Source organism: Tachypleus tridentatus, chromosome 7 (genome assembly GCF_004210375.1).
Source record: "Tachypleus tridentatus isolate NWPU-2018 chromosome 7, ASM421037v1, whole genome shotgun sequence".
In the NCBI taxonomy this organism is placed as follows: domain Eukaryota; kingdom Metazoa; phylum Arthropoda; class Merostomata; order Xiphosura; family Limulidae; genus Tachypleus; species Tachypleus tridentatus.
In genome coordinates this window covers 26,276,879-26,298,165 of record NC_134831.1, presented here as the reverse complement: position 1 = coordinate 26,298,165, position 21,287 = coordinate 26,276,879, and the positions used below count along the sequence as shown (strand labels likewise).

At 33.3% G+C, this 21,287-nt stretch overlaps 1 protein-coding gene across 1 annotated transcript in view; it reads right to left on the bottom strand.

Moving 5' to 3' along the window:
• Positions 1 to 21,287, bottom strand: part of LOC143255339 (uncharacterized) — a 174,802-nt gene that overhangs the window by 18,643 nt on the left and 134,872 nt on the right. The window contains 5 exon segments of the mRNA XM_076510828.1: positions 2,211 to 2,355; positions 3,936 to 4,038; positions 5,963 to 6,112; positions 16,381 to 16,468; positions 17,822 to 17,899. Coding sequence (XP_076366943.1) covers positions 2,211 to 2,355; positions 3,936 to 4,038; positions 5,963 to 6,112; positions 16,381 to 16,468; positions 17,822 to 17,899 — 564 coding nt within the window.

Here is a 21,287-nt window from a genome sequence, read left to right as displayed (position 1 = left end):
GAATATCTGAATAAATTCTAAAAAATTTCTCCTGGAATATAAGCAGCAATATTTAAAAATTAATAAAAATAAAAATTTATATACTTTACTCAAAACCTATAGATTTTTTGATAATTAAAAAAAGTTAACATTAAAATTTCATGCTTTTGATTGAAAGTTTCTTAACTGAAAATTAATTAAAATCTTAGTACAAAAATTATAAAAATAATAATTTTTATCCCTAGGATATACAAATATATACATTTTAGAATAATCTAATATTGCAGAAAAAAATACTTTTAACACTGTGTGGATATTTCAGTAAATATACGAAACTTTATTACACAAATAAATAAGTACAGTTATGACAAAAAGTGTTCGTACCACTGCATCACGAGTGGTTTTCCCCATAACATAAAAAGTATCACGATTAGGATAATGAAAGTACAGTATATTATAAATATCATACTAACACACATCTACATAAATTTTTATGTAAATTGAACAACAAATAAACTGTTTATAAACAAAGAACCAAACACAGGAAGGGCAAAAAGTGTTTGTGTGTCTACTTTAATGGTCAGTTGTCTAGCCTTTCAGGTGAATTACTTGGCACAATCTCTCCTCATAGCCTTCCATGATCATTTGACAGTACTCGACTGGTATTTTCTTCCATTCTTCTTTAAAGAAGGCCTCCAACTCTTGCAAGTTTTTTAGATGACGCTGATGAACCCTGGTCTTCAACTCAATATAAAAGTTATCAATTGGGTTGAGATCGAGTGACTGTGATGGCCATTCCAGAACCCTTATATGGTTCCTCTGCAACCAGGACTGCACATATTTCAATGTAAGCTTAGGGTCATTGTCGTGCTGGAAGATCCAACGACGCTCAAGTTGCAAGTTCCAAGCATCATTCTTGATATAAGTGCCTAATATATCAACGTACTCTTCTTTTTTCATGATTCTGTTGACCCAGTGAAGACTGCCTACACCAGAAGAGCTGAAGGAACGCCATAGCATGATCGAGCCAACTTCGTGTTTAACTGAAGGGACAGTGTTCTTTGGAAGATTTCGTTCCCCCTTCTTATGGAAAATATAGTGAACATCATTGTGGCCGAAAAGCTCGATTTTAGTGTTGTCTGACCAAAGAATACTCTTCCAATAGGTAAAAGGTATATCTACTCTCTTTCTTGCATACCTCAATTATGCTTCTAAATGAACAGGCTTTAAATATGGAGTTCTACGGGGACAGCATGTTTTGAACCCAGAGGAGCATAACATGTTCGTAACTGTAGAGGTGCTTACTTCAACCCCAGTCTCCCCTTACCAGTTTCTGTATGTCATTACGTGTTAAATGAGGGTTCCTACTAACTTCTCTGAGAACCTTCCTCTTGGTTCTCTCTGGAATTTTGTTGTGGCATCCAGAACGAGAGAGGTTAGCAGTTGATTCTGTAAGCTTAAACTTAGCAATTATGCTGTGAACAGTAGATTTTGGCACATTAAGTTGTGTAGCAATACTGGAAAGAGACACATGTGACTTGTATTTTACAAAAATTCGTTTTTTTAAATCACTGGACAGTTGTTTCCTGTTTATCATGATGACCAAGCAGATAATAACGGAGAGAGCGCTAAATTGCTGGAAGTACATTTTTTGCTGGCTAAATTCCTATAATTATGACCCAGTGTCTGGTTCTGGAATGGTATAATGTAGTTTATTTGCCAAACTAAACAAACTTTTTATGAGAATATCAGTTTTTTCACACGTTCTAAACTGTACAAACACTTTCTGCTCCTCCTATTTTTGGTTATTTGTTTATAAACAGTTTATTTGTCATTTAAATTACAAAAAGACTTATGTAGATGTGTGTTAGTATAATATTTATAATATACCATACTTCTATTAGCCTAATAATGATACTTTTTATGTTATGAGCAAAAAACGCAGAGGTACAAACACTTTCTGTCATAACTATATATATAAACAACACACACACATAAAGAAAAGTAATCCAACTGTCTTGTGTAACACACTGTTCTTGTGAGGCTCTTCATGAAATAATTTCAGCGAAAACTTCAAGAGAACTGTTTCAGAATTGTAGACATGAAAACACCACACAAGTTATAACTGAAACAACTGGTGATAACTGAATATTATATAATTTCCTGAAGTAATAAAACTACTTACATATGGTACTTAAATATAAAAGAAAAGTGAACAAAATAAAACTAACCACAAACTTATCATAAAGTTGGTAAGTCAAAAGTGGGTTTGGTAGTTCTCTGAAGTACATTTTCAACAATGAAGCAACACAGTGGACATCTTGAAGTATGGCTTCATCACTGAGGTCTGGGGCTCTGTCTTCATCAAAACCTAGTCTAACATATCAATATAATAATAAATTTTAAACTTGTTAAATAACACAATATTTCAACTTTTTTGTAGGTAAGCACAAAGCTACACAATGAGCTATCTGCCCACCATGGGTATCAAAACTCTGGCATTTTAAGTACACAGACATTCTGCTGTGCCACTAGGGGGCTATTTTAACTTCTGACAAAAAAGTATTACTTAACCATATATTTCTTAATGTGATTACTTCCTTCAATATTGCATTAAAACTTGACTGAAAGTTCTCTTTTTCATAGTTTTTACATGTGGCTATTCATAAAAGGTTCTAATGAGTAACACTGTTTGAATACTTGTGAATACCTTCTGTGTTTAAATTTTATTCATAAGATAATCTATGTCAATTTGATAATTTTAATTACTTGGAGCAAATTTTGTTTGTCAGAGCATAAATTTGGAATTTTAAATATCATATTTTCATACTGTTTTGTATTCTCTGTAGAATAACCTACTTCTGATTTCAGTTAATAGATACTCTAATTATTTATGGAAAAAACAGTGGTTTACATGCCACAAACTATCTCAGAGATTTTTAATTATTTAAGCATTTTTGAACATTATAAAGAAAGATAAATATATGAAATATAACAATATAAGGAAAAAACACCAGAAAAAAAAAATCTGGCACAACAAAATGCATCTGGAGAAGCACTAATACCAATAATCTTAAAAATAAACTACTTCATCTTCCATTATTGAAAATTAACATAATAATCATTGGCTCTCTAGTTCTATGTAAGCACATCCATTCTGTATAATAGTACTAATGTGTTTGATGCAGGATAAACAATTAGTTTTTGTAATATAATTGGATATATATTATAAAACATGTTTACTCAAAAACACTAACATCACAAACTTCCTTTCATCTGGAGCTAAGTATTATCCCAAACAACGTATTCTCTGAAGTGTAACACAACCTATAGTTAAGCAACAGCCTTAGAATAATAAGATTTGCATGGTAAAGCATGATCACCAGTTAAACAAAAGTTCTATGATCATATGCAAACTTTTATTACATCAGAAATATTTCCTACTCATATCATACCTTTACTACTTTATCAAATAAACAATAATAATAAAAATTATTGATAAATGCCACTGTTATGCTAGTACTTCCAGTAGATTCACTCATACAGGAAAGCCAAAATCCTTCCCTATCCAGTTGAGCATTTTTTTATTTTACATAATTACACCAATTAATACTGCCAACTCTTATTTTAGGATTTATTAAAACTTATAAATGTTTGAAAGAAATTTGAAGAAAGACATTCTCATTCTCATGAATGATATAATATATACACACATATACAGTAAGACAAAATATATTTATTATATTGTTTCACTTAACATTGTGAATGTTTTCCTACTTTGTTATACTGAGAGATAGAGTTTCATGTTAACTTCTATTTATATTCTAAAAACAAACATGAAAATAAAAATGAAGTCACATTAAAAATATAATCAGTTTTCAAGAAAAACAGATACTGTGGACAAAATCATTTCAACTTGGAAACCATTTCCAAATGGAGACTTAAAAACTAAATACCTTAGTTTCTGGATATTTGATGTCACACCTGATAATCGGTATATCCCATCAACTATACCATGAGATTCAATAAATTCTGTACAGCATTTTAACACCAGAGGGACTAAGAGAATACAAAAATTATTTATCAATAAATTATAGAATGTTGATTTTATTGTTTAAAAGTAGATACAAATTAACAACTTTCAAGAAGCATTAGATTATTTTAAAAATAAAAGTTTAATAATATGAAAAATTATGAAAACAAAGTGATTATATTATTTTTATTTTTCAAACTGAAACCAAATGCTAATACTCATTCTGTCAGGAAAACACAAATGATAGCTTCTATACTGTTTTGAACTTATATATATTGTTTTCTGCAGTAAAAGCATAGAGTGCTTTACATTAAAGATTTTTATGCCTCACCATGTTATTAAAGTTCATATCATCATGTCCAGTATGATCTATCTGATAACAGTGCATTTTAACAACATGCCTGCAGTGCAGTTTATATTGTAAGAATTAATTTAAAAAGCACACCATGCCTCCATTAAATATCTAGCATAAGAGGTTAATGCTTTTTCATTGTAGTAGCCATGGCTATTACAACTATTACCTTTTGTATAACTTCTATAATATTTGACATTTATGTTAATATTTCAGACATGAGTTGTCTGTAACAGTTCAGTTTTGACTACTGCCAATATGATTCTTAAGTTTTGAATATTCTTGTGGTATTATTTGACTGGATACTAGTGGAAAGAAGCCTTCACATACTACTTGAACAAATTTCCCATGAAAATACAGTGATCATTTTGAAGTCTTGAATTTGATTAGTTAAAGTAAAAAAATGTAATTTCTCAGTTCTCTGGCCAGAAATCTGTATTTTGATTTTTTTTTTTAGTTGAGTTGGGCTCACTTTGATCATTTATCTTCATAGAGTAAAGTCCAGTTTTGTTGGGTTGTCAATACAAAATATTCAGTAAAATAAATAGTATTATTTCCTGTTCAACTGCATAGAACATTTTTTTTCTTCCTAGCATTGCACCACTTAACATGTTTTTAATTCACATCATAAAATTCATCTACAACACTAGCCAATTTCTGCAATGAACTGATTTAGCCTTTATTCTGCAAAAATCAGTGACTCACTGCAAGTGAGTTCTTAGCATTCCTCTAGTTACTGGAATTGTGACTTATCCATGTGTGAATCTTTACTTAAGAATACCATGCAAATACCATTTTCAATTGTCTGATTACACAGAAATCAACAACCACTGAATTGTGTTGAATTTACAAATGGAAATACTTTCTGACTATATTGCATACTGTTATATGGTAAACTTCCATAATTTATATCAGCTATACTTAATACAGAAGCTTGCTGATCTATACAGACAAAATCCTTTTAATAGAATGTTCTCACCTTTAGTTATATAAGTACATTAACATTTTCCTCACTTCATTCTGTAAACTTATGCCCAAGCTTTTACTATTCTAGCCTTCTTTAATGTGAAGAAATTATCAATCACCAAAAACACTTGGAATACAAAAAGCTCCTGGTTTAGTTTTTAATCTGAATTCTTTAGTCTGTGTTTCACACTTTAAGGTACAGAATATTCAATCTTAACAGCTTTATTTGGTCTTTGGTATGACGGTAGCTGAAAGGATGGATAGATGTTCTTTTTGATGAAATGACTGATCAATGAAAAAAAGTCCATTAGTAGGTTTTAAAATTTCATGCCTACATAGAAAGTGAACATCATAATTTATTTCTAGATGAATTGTCTAAAACTTAAAAATGAATAAACTTGTTTAGTTTCAGAGTTAGTCTTAATGTTAAACAAATGAATAGTCTTCAAATTACAATGTTATTAGTAAAATATGATTTATCTCAAACACCTGTATATATTGTTACTCATATAAAGAACAAACAAAAATAGTATGGAAAGTCCACTGTAACACTGTTTAGATAAAATATTATTCAAATATACTGATTATCAGAACAAACTTTAAAAAAAAAACAACTCTTTATGTGTACTTACTCTCTCTGGAAGTATTTAATAAATGTTCTCCTAAATCACAACCAAATACCCTTTCTTTCAAGATACCACTTTGTTTTAATTTTCCTCTTGAAGGTCGTGAAAGTAGAAAGGATCTAAAGAAAGCAATCAATTTTCCATGTTTTCGTAATACTGAAAAGTAACCAGAAAATATATTTAAGTTTTTTCCCTCTAAGCACAGTGTGGCTATAAGAAATGAGAGTAGAATTAAAATAATTCATGAATCAAATATTTGGAAGTAATCCATATATAAATATAATTTTGAATATTAGTATTCTCTTTTAAAACAGCTTTATTCAATTATCTTATTATCTTGTAACAGGAATCAACAATATGAAAGAGCTTAGAAGTCTAGATAACACTATTTTAGATAATGAGATAAAAAATATAACACCAAAACAATCATATTCCCTTTTTTCATTACTTCCCAATGTGTATAGAATATACTGGAGTACTGTTAGTAACTTTAATAGAATCCAGAAATTGTTTTACTTTTACTCAGCATTTTGTTGTGACAACTTTACAGAAAGTTGTGTAACACTATTTCTACAGCCTCTTATAAGAAAAAAACCTTTTGAAGTAACAGTAGAACCAATTTACTTTCTTCTGAAAAAAAAAAGAATACTGCCATATATAATTCAAATATCACATACAAACCCAATAACTTAACATTAACTTGACTTCTGATATGCATTTAACATTAAAACATAATTTCAACCTATACAAAAATATAATATTACACACGAAGAATTTCATTTATTTGTATTTAAGCACAAAGCTACAGAATGGAATACCTGTTCTGTGTCCCTCACATGTATTGAAACCCAATTTTTAACATCATAATCCTTCAGATTTACTGTTGTGCCATTGTTGGTGACACATAAAATTTAATATAAACCCAAAATACCAACACTTATAACTTTAATAATAGGCAAACTGGTCTTCATAAAAATGACTGAATATTTGAACAAAATTTTTTTCTCATTAAAAAACATTTATAGGATAATATTTTAACTGACAGTTTTATACTTAAGTCTTTTAAGAAAAACTCGAAAAAAGTACTAGTTCATCAAACATACAAGTTAACTAGTATGAAAAAATTTTCTGTCAGTTTTTTTTCTACTCTTTAGCAGAATTTGTTGCAGATCATATGATAAAGTTGATAGATTAAAATATTAAGGACTTTCTAACAGAAAAAACAAAAAAGCTTTTCCAATAATACTTTCACTCTTTGGACATTATAACTACTTCATCTACCGAATTTCTCTTTTTTTCATCTAAGCAATGAAAACATTTGCTCCACTCTTTTATAGCCCATTCAAATTCCTTAGACAAATTCTAATTTGGAAATTTATCCACCAACTTCAATGTACTCTTTATTTAGGTATTGTATATAAGTACCTCAGTCTCACATTGTAATCATTTTTTCAAGATCAAATTGGCTTTTAGTGGGGATGTACAGGAGGAATGTCAGTGAAGGTAGGTATTACTGGAAATATAGTTTCAGTTTAGGAAGGTGTTACCTTCCAAAACATATTTATTGTCTGCTGACACTGAAAAAAGTAGCAGGAAAGATGCATGCATAATTCATACAGTAAGTGTCTGTATAGAACAGGAATGTACAAAGAGAAAAAAAATGGTACAAGAGAGGGGGGGAACAATGCCACATTCAAAACAGGTATGCTCTTCACATGAAACTAAGTTATTATATGAAAAGTTGAATAAATACGAGTAATTGTCAGTACAGATCATCCCCAATCAGATAGCCAAAGTTTTGCAAATAAGAGTTGGAATTAAAGGGTTTGTGGTACCTATATCTCACTTTGGTAACCAAGGCTATTGGACTATAATTATATATACACACACACATACGTACGTACGTACATACATACATACATACACACGCATACATTTGACCAAAAGAACAACAGAACTCATCCACTGTGAAATTATAAACATTCATCCTCCCTCCCCAACCAAATGGACAAGTATTCCCCTTACCCATATAATTATGGAGAAAATGTGGGACCTGTGATTAACTGAGGACAAAGGATGGGATCACTTTGTGTTCAGAATTATGTTGTATCATAAGCCTTCTCAATGTCAAAGAATATTGATACAATATGTTGTCTTTTGAGACAACAGTTCAAGTCAAATCAGATGGTCCACGGTAAAGTGCTGTCATTGGAACCCACACTAGGTGCTAGAGAGGAGATTGTTTGATTCGAGGAACTAAACAAGATGAGCATTAGCCATCCTCTCTAAAGTCTCACAGAGACAACTCATCAAAGCAATTGGATGATAGTTTGAAGGAATCTTGGGATCCTTCCCAGGCTCAGAGAAAGGTGGGACAATAATCTGGTGCCAGGCATCAGGAGAAACATTCTCCTGCCAGATCAGTTTAAAAACAATCAGAAAAATAGCAAGAGAAGCAGGAGATAGATGGTGCAGCATTTCATAGCATTCATTACCAGATCCAACTGATGTACTGCCAGACCAATGAAGGGCCAGTTTGAGTTCCACCAGTGTAAAGGGGCAATTATGGTCATGGTGACAATCAGCTCGAGAGGAAAGAGGTGATCACCCTGCCCAAGTCTTGATGGCTAAGAAAACAGAGAAAGAAGCAGAAGTGCTAGATACCCGGCAAAAGCTTTCACCTAGAGTATCAGCTGATGCTCTGGGCATCAGCTACTTACTAGCCATCAGAGAGCAAGATCAAAAGGGTGACAGAATTATGCTGCCCCCTGACCTTTCAAATTTTATCCCATATGACTTTAGAAATGGTGATAGAAGATATGCTGGTTGTGAACTTAATCCAAGATTCCTTCTGGCTTTGACATCTTACCCACCAAGCATGTGCATGGGCCTGCTAGAAAGCAATGAGGTGTGACAGTGTGGGACACCTACAAAAAGTATCCCAGGCCTGTTTTCGAGCCTTCGGTGCCATGTGGCAAGCAGGATTCCACCACAGACAAGGACATCGTGGAAAACGTGTTGAGGTTTTAGGACTACATTGAGCAGCTGTTTGTATAATACAGTCAGTTACTGCTGTCACGCACACATCTAATGATGGCTTACAGACAATAACAGGATCAAGTTCTGTGAGAGCAGTGAAAGAAATCCAGTTTCCACCAGGGCACATGGGTCAGGTAGCATCAACCACAGCCAGTCTCTCTCAAAATTATAGGAAAATGATCACTGCCTCCTGGATTATTGTCAATCCTCCATGAAAAATGGGAGAATAGTGAAGGGGCACAAATTGAAAGGTCAATAGCAGTAAAGTATTGACTAGGTATATGAAAATAAGTAGAAGAACCAGGATTCAAAAGAAAAAGGCTGTGATCAGAGCGAATATGCTCTAAGGAGTGACCCCTCCTATCAATATCAGCACTCACCCAGTGATGATGTGCATTAAAATCCTCCAGGATTAAAGAAGGAAATGGCAACTGTTCAATGAGAGCATCAAGATCTGACTGATCATAAGATCTCTCCAGGCAACAGGTAGAGAGAACAAATGATGGTATGACCCAAGGAAACATGGATGGCTACAGCCTCCATAGGTGTGTCAAGTGGCAAAGACAGGTTAGGCATATGCTGATCATCCAACACTGCCACCCCTCCATGCACTCGTCCATCACACAGCCTGTCATTTCTGTACACAGGAAACTGCTGAAAGGTAACTGTATCAGCACGTTTCAAAAATGTTTCATGTAAGGAAAGACACACATGATGGTGGGAAGCAATCAGTGTTTTAATCCAGATTAGAATGTGAACCTCAGCAGTTCCATTGTATCAAGGTGGTCATTTTTATTTATGTGTAGGCAAACAGGGTGGAAAACCCTTCTGCATATGGTCACATCTTTTTTCTTTACTCTCTTTATTCAAGAGAGGTCTATAGACCTCAATGGATCCTGCACTGGGTCCATTGGGCAGGTCTTTGTTGTTGGAAGAGGATTCCAGCAACTAAGGACGTGAAGGAATGATCATTTTGCATCTTGGGATGGGAGAAAATGTACCCAAGGAAATGCCTGTACCTGGAACCAAAGGAAGTGGATCTTGAGATTTACTGGAATGAATGTTAGGGACAGAGATGGGTGTTGAAGTTGAATCGTCAATTTTTTTAACCATGGAGATCAAAATACTTTTCATTTAGTTTGAGAACGATTCTTTTGAAGGCACAGAGACATCTGCCTGCACTCCCACTGTAATAGTGAAATGAGGTGCAGCAGCATATGTCTGTGATGAAGTAGTGGACAGCAACTATACAGCCTCAGGGTAAGTAATGTTATAAATTGTTTTCAAATGCTGCACCTCTTTTTTTCCAACCATTTAGGGCAAGAACAAAAGTAGGATGGGTGAGAGCCATTGCAATTGAGGAACTGAGGGTCTGTTTCACACTCATAGACATCGTGGTCCTTGCCACTGCAACAAGTACATGTTAAGGAACCACGACATGGCATCTTTGAGTGACCGAACCGCTGACACTGGAAACATCTGAAAGGGTTTGGAATGTATGGCCATACCCTGCAATTAAGATAATCTGCCTTGATGGTGGCAGGTGGATGTGGTGATGTAAATGTCAGAATGAGGACATATGTCAGCATCGTAATAACATCTCCAAGATTGGAGATATGCCTCACTGCAGAAAGTCCTCGGGTGGAGAAACCAGTGAAAATCTCTGACTAAATTATGTTCTTCAAACCCCTCTCAAAAATAACTCCTCATGATGAATTCAAAGTAGTATGAGGTGTACCCTCAACAGATATATCCCCAATCACCATTGGATGCAAGAGGAGTTCACTGTGTGCAGTTGTGAATGTTTCCACCAATATGTTATGAGATCAAAGCTTCTTTACTGACTTCTGAGAGGCAGCAAGTCCCTCTAGTTCCTTCTGAATGAAAAAGGGAGAATTTGCCCTAAATGTTTGTGTGAAAGAGAATGTAGTATATGAAAATGAGGTACAACAGGTGTTAAAGATGTTGAAGATTGCTGCTCAGAATCTTCAAGAGGAGGTTATTTACCTACGGACTGTTTTTTCACTATTTTATTTAAGTTTTTATTTGAGGATCCATAATATAAAAAGAAATATTTCAATGCTTACTAACCCCACCCACCATGGAGCCCTACAAGGGAATGCACTACAATGCCAAACAAGGACACTGCAGCAACACCAGGGTTTTGTGAACACTATACCCAAACAACAGCATCAGATACAATATCCACAACACCTGCTGATAACATCCAACACTGGTACTTGGTTGACACTAGCCTAAGTGGACCAGCCAATTACCCAAGGGGGCCAGTTCAAGGCTGCCCATCTATAGGAATTCAAGGCCAATGTGGAGTGTTAAGGTTGGACTCCTCAAACACCAGGATCCTCTCCTCCCCTTCATGGGTCACCACACGTGGCAAACACATGGGTGGATGTTAGATCCCAGAGGAAGTAAACTGAAAAAACAGAACCTTCCCTATGAGGTCTCTTCACTACGTACAGGAATCCACACCGAGGGGCTGATGTCTTAGAAGAAGATTCATGGATGCATGTAGGAAGGCCCCCAACTTTGTTCTCTTCTCTAAGAATGGAAGAACACACTTGAACACTCTAGAGGAAAAGCCTCTGTCTGCCACCTCAGTGACTGAAAATTACAGGAGGTAAGGACTCCTGAGCTTCATTGGTAGTGTAGGGTGGTAAAAACATGTTGGGGATCTTTGAGGAACAGGGCTCTGGAAGCTATGCAATAGGTGAAACAAGTTCCATACATTTTTAAAAGCAAATTGATCCTGATTTATTCAACCTGAAGATTGGCAGAGACAGGCAAGATTTCCTTCAGCTTTACTCATGAGTGTCCATAATAAGGTAATATTATTTGTAGGCACTTAGATGGTCTTATGGAACACCTCATTTTAACAGAGCCTGTAGCAACCTGTACTAATTATAGTTAAAGTGATTGATACTGAAGAACTGAGAAGAGAAAGCATACCTGCCTGAACAACATTAGTCACAGAGTGCGACCCAGTGAAGAATAAAGGAACCCTGGAAATAAAAGAGGAAAATACTCACCTCTCATTAAAATCTAGCAGGTGAGGTCAAAATAGGTACAGGTGTCACTAAAACATCTGAAGAGGAAACTGTCAGATCATGTAATTATGATAAAAGACAATATTACTAGTAGAATGAAACAGAGATATAATGATCTGGTGAGATGGGACATGCAAACGATTCCTCTTCTGTAATGATAATCCATTATAGGCCACGTGAATCACTTATGAGGGTAATGGGTGATAAGTTATGAGAAATAAAGAATCCAAGTCAATGATAAATCAGTTACAAGTACCTTGAAATGAGTTAGTATGAGCCACATTTGAGGGCCCTGACAGCACACAACAAATGACCAGAACTGGAATTGTTATAAAGTTGAGAAATGGCTGGCAAATGGATTTATGAGAATAATCTTTCCTCTTCTGTGGCTGCCAGAGTCTTAGGAAGAAAAGACCTATCAGGTAAAACAGAACAAATGTGAAATGATAAAGAGTCCTATGCACATGGATTGCAAACAGCTAATATCAATGACATCCACAGCTAAACAACAACGAAAAGTACAATTTAAGAGAAAGGTGAAATACAGAACATGAAGTTAAGAGCTCAAAAGGAACATTAAACAATATATCTGTTGTCATAAACTGTAGAATTCCAATTCAGTGATTGTAAATGTCATTTAGGCTTGGCCAAAAAATATAAAAGAATTTGAGTGGACTTGATAGGACTGGGGATTCAATAAACTTCCAATAATTAGAATATCTACAAATAGTGGATAAGGATATCTTATATAAAGTCACTGTAGTTGAAGCAAGACCCTTCTCAAATCCCCAAATTAGAAAATGGGATATAATATATACTTTGGAGGAACAAGATTTAAATTCCTTTTAATACACTGATATTGATAAATATTAAATTTCTGTGACAAACAATTTTCATGGTTGGCCTACAGAGAGATTTGGATAAATATAGAGAAACCATAGAAGTTAGACCCTTAGGTCAGGCAAAAGACTGCATACATTTCAAACGTGAAGATTAAGCTTCCAATTATCTGGGTGGAGAATGTCTAATTGAGGTTGTCTCAACAGAGACTGTCAATATGGAATAGGTAAAGGTGGACATTTCTGCAAATAATAAAGAAGCAAAAAGTATGCTTGAGCAAGCCAATAAGATGCAACCAGGAGAACTTGACAGGGAATAAAACAAACTCTAGTCAGCACTCAGGGCAACAGTTGAATCAGAGTTAAAATATACAGACGTAAACCTGTCCAGTCCGACTGAACACACCTACTGCCAATGCTTGAAGATGAATTATTTGAGACCAAAACAACTGCAGTTGAGAATTCCAATGTGTTATTGATTGTTAGAGACCCAAATTGAGAGCAAATTCAATGAAGAACCTAGTAATGTAGCATTCATTCCTTCAGAATAATCCTGTTAGGTTGAGACAAATGATCTGCAAATAAATTCATTACTCCTGGAACATGAAATGTGAAAAAACTGATATGATGGGAATGTGTCCAGTAGAGAAGGACATGAGAATGTGCACCTCCTTGACTATAAATATGCAATACCACTGTGGAATTGTCTGAATGTATCATGACAATATTTCCCCTCAAGAGAGTTAGAATTTCAACCATTGTCCAATGTACTGCATGAAGTTCGATAATGGTGATATGGAGGGTAAACTCAGCCTCTGTCCAAGTACCTTCAATCTCTCGACCTTAAAGATAAGCTCCCCCATCCTTGAAAAGATGTGTCTATGAACAAACGTATCTCTGGAAATGTGGTGGTATGGGTACCTGAACAGTAATGTTACTCTGATCCAACCACCATTTGCAACTCACAATGAATGGGATTGACTTTTTGTCTAACAACTCTCTTAGCACCAGAGAGCAAAGCTAAACTTATTGTGGATCAGTTGGAGGTGAAAAGGCAACAGGTTAAGCAGACAACAGTAAAGATGGTGGAAAATGAATGACCAACCCAGAAGCTAGAACATGGAGTATCCATGAACCCCCTGGTAAGAACTCCAGATGTCCAGGAAGTAATGTAATAGTGCTCCCACTGCTTCATCACACCCTGAATAATCACCAATGCTATTGTTGTTGGTCTGCCTGAGCCAAAGACCCTTAAGAATATACAGACAGACTCTCTTACAGGAACCAACAGACCTGAGAACCAAAGTAGGGTTTAGAAAACACTATGGGCCAACATTCTCAAATGAGTTCCAGAAGGCTAAAAGCCAATGGTGATTAAAAATGGACCTTATCAATTTGGATTTATTAAGACTCCAAAACTCCAGAAAATAACACAGGATGAAGAAAAGGATGAACACTTTATAAGAAAGCATCTCTACAAAATTATTTCCAACAACAAAACAGCCAGGTAGCCAAATGAAGAACTGAATATGTCAAGCTGACTGAGGTAGGTGTCAGCAAAGTCCTTAACTTGTCGTCAAATTGCTGAGGAGAACATTAATAAGCTTCAGACAAAAGTGACATTGAAGATAAATACATCAGGACAGTCGTAAGAGTAAGATGAATCAGAGAAAATGGTGATCTGTTTGAAGTAATCACAGGTTCCAATCTAGAACCCCACAGGTCCATTGGGAATCTAAATAGACCTCCACCTGATAAACTAAAGTGTGCTGATCCAATAAACATGGGAGACATGACACAACTATCTCATAATGTAACTGAGCAGTAAATCTACATGAACAGCAATACCAGCAAATGGAGAAAAATTAAATAGTCCCTTACTATCCTTTCTGCTAACAATGAAAAAATAAAATCAAATGCAATAGAAGAGACCCCAAAAACCTTACAAACCCATGTAACCAACTGAAAAAAAGGAAATGGATGTGGGTGATCAAAATAATCTTCTGTTAAGGCCAACTTACTAAAAGAAAAAGCCAGAAAAATTGAGTCTAAATTCTCACCAGTCATTCCCAGGTCGTTTGTAAAAGCCTTCTCAGAACCTCAATGAAGAGACATCTTTAGTACACTTATATCTTTCTATCTCACAATGGATCATATCAAGGACAGATTCAACTGACAGTGCTCCTCCTCTGGCTGTTTACAAACACCAGATAGCAGAGGTGGAAGAGAAGTGGTTGATCTCTGTAGTAGAAACATTAACTTGGGAATTCATACCATTGGTAAGGTGTTTCTGTTTTTCATTTATAAATATAAATAAAAATATAACCTTACAAATACCTAATGCTTTCAAACTCACAATGTAAATAGTATATAATGATAACATTCCTGTTGATGGAAACCTGTACTGAATTCATTGTTAAGAAAAAGTGATTACACTATCAGAATGAGGTCCTTATATTTAGTACCTAAATAGAAGACACATTGAAGTTTGTGGATAAATTTGCATACTAGAATTTGCCTGAGGCATTTGAGTGGGATATATAAAAGATTGGAGCACGTAGTCTCAATGCTTAGACAAGCAAAGAGTGAAAGTCCTGAAGACTGAGGATTAGCTACAATGTGAGCAGATGGTAAGTATGTTTATAAAAATTATTCATGATCATTTAAATACCAGAGTCCTTGCAACATTTTCCACAATGGAAGAATAAAAAAGTGAAAACTTTGCTTTTGTTTTACAATACATCAGAAAGCAAGCAACAGAAATTAGAGATCTGTTAAGAAAAATAATCCATCAGAATTACTCCCATGTGGAATTGAGATGTGTGTTTTAGCTAGTTTGTGTAGAATGCAAAATGTTTTTTAGATATAAATATGAAAGATATATCTATTAAACATGAGATGTAGTGTGTTAGTATAAGTATCCTAAATGCAATTTAAGTTACATAGGTTCTACTATTATGGTGATTAAAAGACTTATACAAGAGAACATAAATTTCAGATATACATCATGCTAAAGCATTAACAGACGTGAGTTATACAGTTGTAATGAATCCATAAATGAAAACAAAATTTAAATATTGGCCAGAATTAACACTGAGCAGGAGTTATAAATAAAAAAAAGTATATTAATTGATAAATTTTAACCTAGATTAAATTAGCAGAATATTTTGACAAGGTTATGTCATCTTCAGCTACCATTCAAGCCATCTTGAAATATTTAACTAAGAGTTAAAAGTTAGTAAATGAGTAAACATAAGATATGTGATACAATTATTAAAATCAATGAATATTATTTTTTGAAGACACTAATAATTTACTTGTATGTGTATTTTTTACTTTATTTTTACATACTTATACCACTCTTACCAAATTTACTATTGAGTAGCCCTTTTCTCTGGGATATCATAAGAGCTTACACATTTTACTTCAGTATGACCATAAGAGGTTTTTTTGTATATATATTCAAAATTGACAAACTTGCCTGGTTTTGTTGAAGTTTCTGGTATTTTTAAAGTCTGTGGAACTTTCTCTCCAATTACTTCAACACATTCACTGGGGAAAAATCCAACCTAAACAGTTTGAAATTTACATTCATTACATCTTGCAAGTGTGTTTATAATAATAAATAAATGAGATAAAAACAAATATATCAAACCTTTACAAATATTCTAAATTATATTTTGAAGAAATAAGGCACTGAATATTTTAGCATTACTAATATTCACCAAAATACAGAGTTATGAATAATCAAATAATTGACAATATGTCCTCAGAAAGTTTAATAAATGGCACCAAATTATTGAAAACATTCTACTATAAGCTAAGTTGGAGTGAAAGATTACCTTAAATGAAATTAATAAAAATTATAGTGTACACTTATTCTACATTCATCTTTTAAACAACTTGTAATTCCTAATTAATGGATGTATTTTTAAATTATAAGTCTCCTATGGATTACAAAGTTTAGTATTCTTTAATTAATTTTATTGTAATATGATAGATGTATCTCAGCATCTCTCTACTTAAATCATGAGAAGTAAATGTTTGCATAAGACTTAGTTGATTTAATTGTTTACTATAACTTTTCTTAATCTCTACTTATCATTTATTCCAAAAACTGTACCATTTAAATTATTGTTACTGTTATGGCACTCAGAAATTGTTTTTTTCTGACAGTAGCCAATTGCAATGTACAACTGAACATCTTTACTTTTTAGGATCCAGTTCACAACAGATTTGTGAGTTACAATACTTTTTCTAAGACTGATAATAAGAGTAAGTCATAGTGCTTCAAAGAAAATATATAATGATCATTTTTATAAAGTTAAAAAAAGCATATCTAAAGAGCTTAAATGGCTAACGTATCTGCAATGGGATAAACAGCTTCACTACCACTATAACTAACATTTTTCGATTTTAAAAGATTCTAAGCTGAACCTTTTCAAAAAATACCAAACTGACCCCCCCCCTTCCTACCTCCCATTTGCAAAGAAAAGCAAAGGCAAATTCTGGAAACAAACAATAAATTGAGAAAAAAAAATTGAACACTACTTTTTGTTATTTCTTTCTCTTTTCTGTAACATCACTGTCTTCTTTCTTTTTCTCACTTCTAAACTACACATTTGTAAATAAATTTCCACCTTGATTCTGCAAGAGTGGGGCTCTAAGCAGCTGCTTAATTCATCTAATGGGATATATGCTCCAGACTTTCACAATTACTTAACAACTGAATTTCTAAAAAAGTTATATATTCTTTTACCACTTAGATTAAAAAAAACTTAAATTTTCTAAAACTGAATGTCAACACTCCCTTTCAAATTAGAAAAAAATGAATTACAATTTCTATAAACTCAAAGACAGAAAATTTGCATGAGTTGCCTTTACTGAAATTGGATACTTTATTTAACGTTATAAATGTCTACCTCATATCCCCGTTTTCCTCTCCACCATGTAGATTCTTCAGGTGGTGGCATATCAATCACAGACACCATATCTCCAACCTGGAAGGGAACAGATGTTCAGCATCATATCATCTACAAATGAAAAATTCATCAAAATTCAATATAAAAAAAAAAATACCCGAAAAACTTCCAATTTGGTAAAAACTATCTATCATCTGTATATAAATTCACTAAAAATTTTTTCAAGTTGTTTAGATAAAAAAACAACAAAAAAACTTAAATTATCTAAAACTGAATGTCAACACTCCTTTTCATTGTACTGAAATTTAACAAACAGAAAAGTTAACTAAGGTTCTGCATAAATGATTCATAACTTGAACATAGTTTTGCCTTCAGAAAATACTATGTAATTTAGTCTGAAGGGGTGACAATTAAATATTATTACAGTTTAAGTTAATCAAAAACTGCATAAGTACTATACCTGTTAATAGGGGAAAAAAAACTAAAATTGTTTTATAATCATGAGAAACTGGGCACAGTTCAACTTAAATCATATTTCATTTCAGCAGTAACAAACTTAACAGAAAGCTCCCCCATAAAAACTGCTGGAAATTTTCCATGTATATTGATACCAATAGTATAGTGTTTTCCCAGCATCAAAATACTTGGAATTTATATTTTCTAAAATAATTATATGAACATCAAGATGTGGTTGCATATCAGTTCTTTTAACTGTCAATAATCTGGACTTTTTAATGCTGTATCACATATAATGCACTGATAAGCTAAACATTTTAAAACAACTAAAACAAATTATTAGGTAATAATTAACATTTATGTTTTCTCAATAATTTGATCCATACAATATAAAAAAATGTGAAAATGTAAAGAAACATGCATAAAATATTTACTGCTAACTACAACACCTGACAAATGATGAACATTGATGTTAAATGTTTACTTATAAAATATAAAACTTACTATTTAATTACAGAAAACCGTTATAAGGAAAGTTATTTGACATGTACCTTTTGTAATTGACGATTATTGCATAAGGCAAAATAAATTCGTTACTTATTAAAATAAAATTATATTTTAATAACAAAAATGTTACTTGAAGAAAATTACCAAGGCAGGGCATGATCAAAGAGAAAAATTCTTTTTAGCTTTCGCAAGCATCCAACAAGATTTGACGATGAAACAATAACATAAATCTTGGATACAGTAAATCAGACAATTACAATACACAGTTTAACACAGGGTTCAATACGATAACTCCAATTGGTGTGAACATTGTACCTATATAAGGTAACGCGACAAGAAACTTCGACCGGCAGTAAATAAAGTTCTGGCTATGTCCCCATTTCTTCTGAAAGTTAAGTACGTGCGGAACATACGAAAGCAGACGCTTTTGGGTGAGTCCATTTTAACCGTAGTTGGGTCGGACGGACCTTTTTTGCTGAGCTACGCAAGGGCATCGAAACCCTAACTGGCATTTATCAACACACATAACTTGTACTACAAAATTTTTGTTATATATCTGATGTAAAATGAATAATTCTTACGCAGCCAGTTGTGAAATATTATCAGATCATTTAATTATTTGTCTATTCTTTCTTAGTCACCAAATATTTTCTTACCTACTATATATTCAGTTGCGTGTTCTTTCGCCGATTATATTATAAAAACATTTTATTTCGCACTGAAACGGATGTCTTACCAAATATCAATGCATTTATAAAAATTAAAATAACAGCTCTCACAGTATTTCCTTAAAAATAAGTCATTTACTGAATACGATTTCTACGGTTTGGTTTTTTCCAAAATTAGTTTGTTTTTTGTGGCATTTATTTTTGGTTTGGTTAAGTAGAAAACAGTTTAAAAAGTACGTAAGTCGGATACTTGTATGTCTTACATCCTGTTGAGAAACGTGGTTTCCTGTTGATGTCCGCCATAAAGCTGAAGCCAAACAGAATCGAAACTCTGATACGTATGTGATGTATAACCATATTTTACATACTACCCCTGTTATAACTTGTGTCAAAATTTTAATAAAAATCACCAAAGTATAGAAATTTATAATACAGTATTTGTTTGGCAAACGCATTTATATTACAGCACACAGTATGGCCGGTTATCTTAACCTAACTTCATGTGTATGCAAAAAGTTCCTGTGATGTTAAAATTGCGTTTTAAACTTTACCGTATTTCATATATTTGCACGATAAATGATATTATAAAACTCACTTCGATAATTTCAATATACAGAGATGTAAGATCTTATGCCTATTCTACATTTAAATATATTATGTGTATATGTTAAACGCATCGATAGATGATTTGTACTAATAAATATATTAATAAAACAAACATTCATAATTATACACACAGTTACTGTTTTTCGTAACTGTATTTCGCCTTTCTTTCTAAAAGTATAAGATCGTGTAACATATAATTAACTGAAAAGAGAGGTCTCGCTAGACACTGGCACACCTGGATCGCACTCTGAATCCACACCTTGGAAAATCAGAACAGAAAACTATGGTCGATATCGTACTTAAATACCCAAAATTCCCACGACTATGGGCCCAAGCCCCGATCTTTTAAGCCCCTAACGATGCCTCTGATATAAAGACATAAAAGTACATTTATCTTCACCTATAGCATAACTAGTAACATTTATTAACATAGTTGTAGTCACCTATAACCATAATCAGGTTTCGTGCAATACACGTATATACATATACATAAACAGTCTTTTCTGCAATCAATTCTTAACAGTATCTTTTTTATTCCGAAAACGATCAATGGTTTTAGATAAGCTAGACTATATTTCGCTCATTGATTCTTACAATTTTTATATAAAATTCAACTTTCCTAGGACTAAAAACATAACATATCGCAAGTGAATACAATTCTGACATATTAAATAAAATGTTTTGTTTCTTAAAGTACATTTTGTTGGCATAATAGCTTTAAGAACTTATTACTTTTAAATTAATAATAAGGATGTCAGTTTTTAGTTGGATATCATTTTCTTGATCGAAGTATTTTTAACTTCTGTCGATGTGGATTCTTTGGTTTGGACACTTAAAATATAGAACGTTTATGATACTTCCAAAAACTGTTCTTATATAATCTTAGCCTTCTGACTTTCAAGATGGTTGTAACATGTATACAAACCAGTGCCGAGGTTACTTCCAATGTAGTTGGTAAACATTTTTATAGTAAACCTTTGTTTCTATCGAGAAAAGGTACTAACAACAGCCTCACGAGGTACAACCGAAAGGATGGAAAAAACCGCAGAGACCATATAACAAGGACCAAGCAGCCAGTACGTAATTTTATGGGACGAGTTCATGGTAAAGATGAACTGGTTGTCGTTAAAGGCAAATGTGTCTTTAATAAGGCAGTTTTCTAAAGTAAGAAAGTTCTCGTCTGTGTCTGTTTAGCAGCTAGGGCGAATATGCTGACTTAGTTAGAAACG